The sequence below is a fragment of the Henckelia pumila genome, chromosome 3 (assembly GCF_033568475.1).
Source record: "Henckelia pumila isolate YLH828 chromosome 3, ASM3356847v2, whole genome shotgun sequence".
NCBI classification, from domain to species: domain Eukaryota; kingdom Viridiplantae; phylum Streptophyta; class Magnoliopsida; order Lamiales; family Gesneriaceae; genus Henckelia; species Henckelia pumila.
The window spans coordinates 169,831,642-169,838,136 of NC_133122.1; the positions used below are offsets into that span (position 1 = coordinate 169,831,642).

The 6,495-nt window shown below is 38.7% G+C and overlaps 1 protein-coding gene across 1 annotated transcript; it reads left to right on the forward strand.

The window, feature by feature from the left end:
- Window positions 1-464: 464 nt before the first annotated feature.
- On the forward strand, window positions 465-1,589 carry LOC140889937 (uncharacterized). The gene has a single exon (XM_073297683.1). The coding sequence runs from the start codon at window positions 465-467 to the stop codon at window positions 1,587-1,589; it is 1,125 nt and encodes a 374-aa protein (XP_073153784.1).
- Window positions 1,590-6,495: the final 4,906 nt, after the last annotated feature.

The window sequence follows — 6,495 nt, forward strand, 5'->3', positions numbered from 1 at the left end:
GGAATGAGAATATGCTTGATAGTATGGAGACGCACTTGACTAATGTGAGCGCTTCTATGAAAAATCTTGAAACACAAATTGGTCAATTGGCGAATGCATTGAATAATCAGCAGAGAGGAGTGTTTCCTAGTAATACTGAGGTTAATCTACGGGAGAAATGCAAGGATATCACTCTTAGAAGTGGTAAGGAAGTTGGGGTAGATGACCCAAAGGAAGTGGATAATAAGAATCGAGTAGAGGAAATTGAGGTTGAATTTGAAAAATCTTTCAGTAAAAATTCCAGCAAGTCTGTAGTTGTGCCTAAGAAACCGCCTGTGCCAAAAGTTGTTCTGCCATATCCACAGCGGTTCAAGAAAAAAGCGTTGGATGAAAAGTTTTATAAGTTTCTTGACATCTTCAAGAAAATTCATATAAATATTCCATTCACTGATGTTTTGGAGTAAATTCCACACTATGCAAAATTCATGAAGGATGTGATGTTAAGGAAGAGAAAGCTTGAAGAATTTGAGACGGTGAAGTTGACCAAAGAGTGCAGCGCCATCCTAAAAAAGAAAATACCACAAAAATTGAAAGATCCAGAGATTTTTACTATTCCTTGTATTATTGGTGGTGCAACTGTTAATAGGGCATTATGTGATTTAGGTGCAAGTATTAATTTAATGTATTTGTCTATTTTTAGGTCCTTGGAACTTGGCGAGGTTAAACCGACCACAATTACTCTGCATTTGGCTGACCGTTCTCTTAATTATCCTCTAGGAGTGGTGGAGGATGTACTGGTAAAAGTAGATAAATTTATTTTTCCTGCTGACTTTGTAGTGCTTGACATGGAAGAAGATCAAGATGTCCCTCTAATTTTGGGAAGACCATTATTGGCGACTGACATAGCTTTAATTGATGTGCAGGAGAGTGAATTAACTCTACAAGTTGGTGGTGAAGCGGTTACTTTGAATATTTATAATACCATGAAATACCAAGATGAGGTACATTCTTGTAACCACATTGATTTATTTAATTTTTATGAGAATAATTTTGATGTAGGAATGGAGTTTGAGGATGCATTGTCGAGGTGCTTAATAAATTCTGTAACCCAGTTTGATGGTGTTGATTGGGAACTTAGAGAGAAATTTCTTACTCTTGAAAGTTTGCCAAAGGAAAAAGAGGGACAAGAAAAAATTGAAGAATTGCCTGAGAAGCCAATCAAAGAGGTACCAGTTTCTACTCCCGAATTGAAAGACTTGTCAGGTCATTTATGCTCTGCATTTTTGGGAGAAAATTTGACTTACCCGGTAATTATTTCATCCTCTCTTACTCCTGATGAAAAAGATAAATTATTAAGAGTTTTGAGAAAATTTAAATCTGCTTTGGGTTGGTCAATTTCTGATATTAAGGGAATTAGTCCCAATATTTTCATGCATAAAATTTTAATGGAGGAGTCATATAGTCCTTATGTTGATCATAAAAGGAGGTTAAATCTTGCAATGAAAGAAGTGGTAAAAGCTGAGGTTTTGAAATTATTTAATGATGGCATTATTTATGCTATATCTGACAGTTCATGGGTGTATCCGGTACAGGTTGTGCCGAAAAAATGAGTTATGACTGTGGTTAAAAATGATAAAAATGAGTTGATATCGACTCGTACTGTCACTGGTTGGAGAGTCTGCATTGATTATAGAAGGTTGAATAAAGCTACTAGAAAAGATCATTTTTCTCTTCCTTTTATTGATCAAATGCTTGATAGGTTGGCTGGTTACCAACATTATTGCTTTTTAGATGGTTATTCTGGTTACAATCAAATTGCTATAGTGCCAGAGGATCAAGAGAAAACAACTTTCACATGTCTCTATGGTACTTATGCTTTTAGGAGAATTCCATTTGGTTTGTGTAATGCACCGGCTACTTTTCAGCGGTGCATGATGGCAATTTTTTCGGACATGGTGGAGGAAGTTATGGAAATTTTTATGGATGTTTTTTTCTATTTTTGGGTCATATTTTAATCATTGTTTGCATAATATGACCCTTGTTTTGCAGCGCTGCCAAGAAAATAATCTAGTGCTTAATTGGAAAAAATGTCATTTCAGAGTTCAAGAGAAAATAGTACTTGGACATAAAGTGTCATCTAATGGGCTTGAGGTGGATCGAGCAAAAGTGTTTGCGATTGAAAAGCTTCCACCGCCAAATAATGTGAAAGCCATTAGAAGCTTCTTGGGACACGCCGGGTTCTATCATCTCTTTATTAGAGATTTTTCTAAAATTACTAAGCCTTTATGTAATTTATTAGAAAAATATACATCGTTTATTTTTTATGATGCGTGTTTTCAAGCGTTTACAAAAATTAAGGAAGCATTAATTTCTGCTCCTATTAAGATTGTGCCTGACTGGAATGAGCCATTTGAAGTGATGTGTGATGTCAGTGATTATGTTGTAGGAGCAGTTTTGGGGCAAAGAAGAGACAAGATGTTTCGGGCAATTTACTATGACAACCGCACTCTTGATGGAGCACAACAAAATTACACTACTACGGAAAAAAAGATGTTGGTTGTGGTTTTCTCCTTCGAAAAATTCAGGTCATTTCTCATTGGCTCAAAGTAATTGTTTATAGTGACCATGCATCGATTCATTATCTGTTTTCTAAGAAGGATACAAAGCCAAGATTGATTCGGTGGATACTCTTATTACAAGAGTTTGACTTTGAAATTAGAGACAAAAAAGGAAGCGAGAATTTAGTGGCGGATCATCTGTCTCGTTTGGAGTTGGAAGGAAAAAATGAATATGAACTCATTAAGGAACAATTTTCTGATGAGCATCTTTTTGAGGTAAATTCTAAACTTCCTTGGTTCGCCGATTTTGCTAATTTTCTTTCTTGTGGTGTTTTGCCTCCAGATCATAATCATCACCAAAGGAATAAATTTTTTCATGATGCCAAGTTTTATCTGTGGGATGATCTTTTTTGTGTACAAAAAGTATTCGGATCAAGTGATAAGGAAATGTGTGGATGATGCCGAAGCGAGAGAAATTTTGGAACAATGTCATTCTGCAGCGTATGTCGGTCACTTTGTAGCCTCACGGACAGGTACCAAGGTACTTCAATCTGGTTTTTATTGGCCAACTCTGTTTAAAGATAGTTATACCTTGGTAAAATCATGTGATAGGTGTCAAAGGATGGGAGATATATCTTGGCGTCATGAATTACCACTTACAAATATTTTAGAAGTTGAATTGTTTGATGTTTGGGGTATTGATTTTATGGGACCATTTCTCATCTCCTTTGGTCAATCTTATATTTTATTGGGTATTGATTATGTTTCAAAATTGGTGGAAGAAATCGCCACTTCCTCTAATGATGCTCGTGTAGTGGTGAAGTTTTTGCAGAAAAATATTTTCACGAGGTTTGGAACTCCAAGGGCCATTATCAGTGATGAAGGTACGCATTTCTGCAAAAAGGTTTTTAATTCATTACTGAAAAAATATGGTGTTAGGCATAAAGTGGCATATGCATACCATCCACAAACAAATGGGCAAGCTCAAATATTCAACCGGGAAATCAAGAAAATTCTTGAAAAGACTGTCAAAACTAATCGGAAGGATTGGGCAATGAATTTGGATTATGCACTATGGGCGTACCGAACTGCATTCAAAACGTAGATTGGCATGTCTCCATATAGGTTGGTCTTTGGGAATGAATGTTATCTGCCAGTGGAGTTAGCACACCGAGCATATTGGGCTGTGAAAAAGTTGAATTTTGATCTGAAGGCAGCTGAAGAAGAGCGACTATTGCAGTTGAATGAGATACAAGAGTTTCGTAATCATTCTTACGAAAACGCCAAGCTCTACAAATAACAGACCAAAAAATGGCATGACAAAATATTACTGAGGATAGAATTCGAGCCTGGCCAGCATGTATTATTATTTAATTCTCGACTCAGATTATTTCCAGGCAAGTTGAAATCGAGATGGTTTGGTCTGTTCACCGTGGTGAAAGTGCATCCTTATGGAGCCATTGAACTGAGTTGTCATGATGGACAGACCTTTCAAGTCAATGGGCAGAGGTTGAAACATTATTTTGGCAATGAAGTGCAAAACATTGAGAAAGTTGCATTGATCGAGCCTGTGTAAAAGCATCTGAAAAGTCAGGCTGACGACGCTAAACCAATTGCTCTTTGGGAGGCAACCCAAATTTTAATTTTAATTTTTTTACTTATTTTATTTTTAGTTAATTTTATTTCTTTCAGTAATTTTTATTTATTTTACTAATTTTGGTTCTAATTGAGAGTTTAATTGCAGGTACTATTCTTCACAAAATCACATTTTGGAGCATCTAATTCGAATTTTTAGCGCCCCAGCGCTATCATCTAGGCGCTCCAGCGCTGGTCTTGGGTAAAAAAAATTGATTCAAATGCGAAGTGTTGGCTCCCCAGCGCCATAATCCAAGCGCTCTAGCGCTTCTCCAAGGATGGACAAATTGATCTTATTTGAAGTTTTAGCGCCCCAGCACGACTTACGTGGCGCTCCAGAGTTGTTCTGTACGTCAGAAAATTGTGCTAATTCGAGGTTTTAGCGCCCCAACTCTATCTATCATGCGCTCCAACACGATCACTGAAAATATACTGGCGCCCCAACGCGACTTACGCGGCGCTCCAGCGCTATTGCGAGTTCTTTGATAAATAAAAGGGGATCTCAGACATCAGTCTTTCACCTCCTCCTCTTCTTTATTTCGCCTCAAAACCATCCTCTCACATTAAAATCGGAAATTTTCCTCAGAAAATCCCACAACAACATCAATCATGTATCTGGATCCATTCATAGCATAAGTTTCTTGCTTCGGCCTTCCAAATCAATAAATTTGCAGTTAGGGTTCTTCGAGAAAGGGGGTTTCGACCCATTTTCTTATGTAGCAATGTTCGTTCAAATTTCAAGAAATGAGAAGTGCTTGTTGTTCTATATCTTGCCGGATTTGCTGCTAAAATCACTTGAACACCCAGCCGAGGTACCGTACGAATTTGTGTTGATTGTCGGCCGAACTTTTTTTGTTTCTTTCCAGTGAGAATTGGGCGCCGAAATTTGTAATTGGTAGTGAAGTTCTATGGTGTTCTGAATTTGAATATCCAAAATTTTTGTGGGATATTTGTGAATTGTGCATGTATTTTGGGTTTTCTGAAATTGATCATCTGAAATATTGTTGCGTGTTATATTGGCCGTGTATATTGGGTAGGAGTGGTTGCTTGGCGTGGTGCTGGGTTGATTGGTTTGTGATTGTCCGGCATAGTTGGAAGGGAGTATTTACGGTTGAGTTGCTGTTTTGTTGACTTGTGCGTGAAAGATTTCCATGGAGCCGAAAAAGAAGCAAAAAAAAAACAGGGCGCCTCTTCATCTGCGAGTTTTGATCCCAATCGCTTTTGGAATGAAGATGCCTCTAAAAATTATACTTTGATGGTGAATAAAAGCATGGTTCGAGAAAGAGAATTCAATCCTAACACCGGCTTGGCTCTGTTTGATGTAAGGCAGGCGGCTTATGCTCGAGGCTAGATGGAATTTGTAAAACAACCCTCTGATGTCGTTATTTCTGTAGTTTGAGAGTTTTATGCTAATCTGAAAGTCAAACATGAACAATTTCATGTGCTTGTGCGAGGACAGATGGTGGATTTTGATGGGGCAACCATTAATACACTCTATGGTATGCCATCTATTGCAGAGGATGAGTATTTGGAGTTTATTTCCGGTGAAGTGGATTACGATGATATAATTTCAACTCTTTGTAAGGAAGGGGCTCAGTGGAAAATGAAAGAGAATTATGTGGTGCATTTTCCTTTCGGGAAGATGAAGCAAGACGCGAGGTCTTGGTTTTTGCTTATAGCCGCTCGTGTGTTGCCCACTGGACACACTTTTGAGGTGACGAAGAAACGGGCTGCCCTTACTTACAGTATCGTCACGGGAAAAACGATTAACTTGGGAAATATCATTCGAGAGTCTATTCTTGCGGCGGTTAAGGGCACCACTACTGGTGGATTGTCGCACCCTTCTTTGATCACAAATCTTTGTGCCCATGCTGGAGTTACTTGGAATGCGGATGAATAGCCCTTCAAAGTCCAAGGTCCTATTATCGGTACCACTCGATAAAATGTCCCACGACCTCCTCGAGCAGCAGTACCTCAGGACCATCCCGTCAGCAGCAAGCAGCCACCACCGCGCCATCTACCACTTTCGGGAGCTGATATGCCTTCTAGTGAGTGTTTGACATGTTTGGAGCAGCGGTTGGAGAGCCATTGTCGCAGGACCGATATGTTTATGGATTACATGGTGGATTTTATGACGAGCCTAGCCAGGCATTTTCCCGATTCCAGTGATGATCAGCCGTTTCCCCCACCTCATACTTGGCCACCACAGGGAGAACGACATGGACGATGACCACTAACGGTCATTGTCGTTGGTATGTGTATTCTCTTTTTTATTATCGATATATTGCACATTGAGTACAATGCACAATCTAAGTTTGGGGGG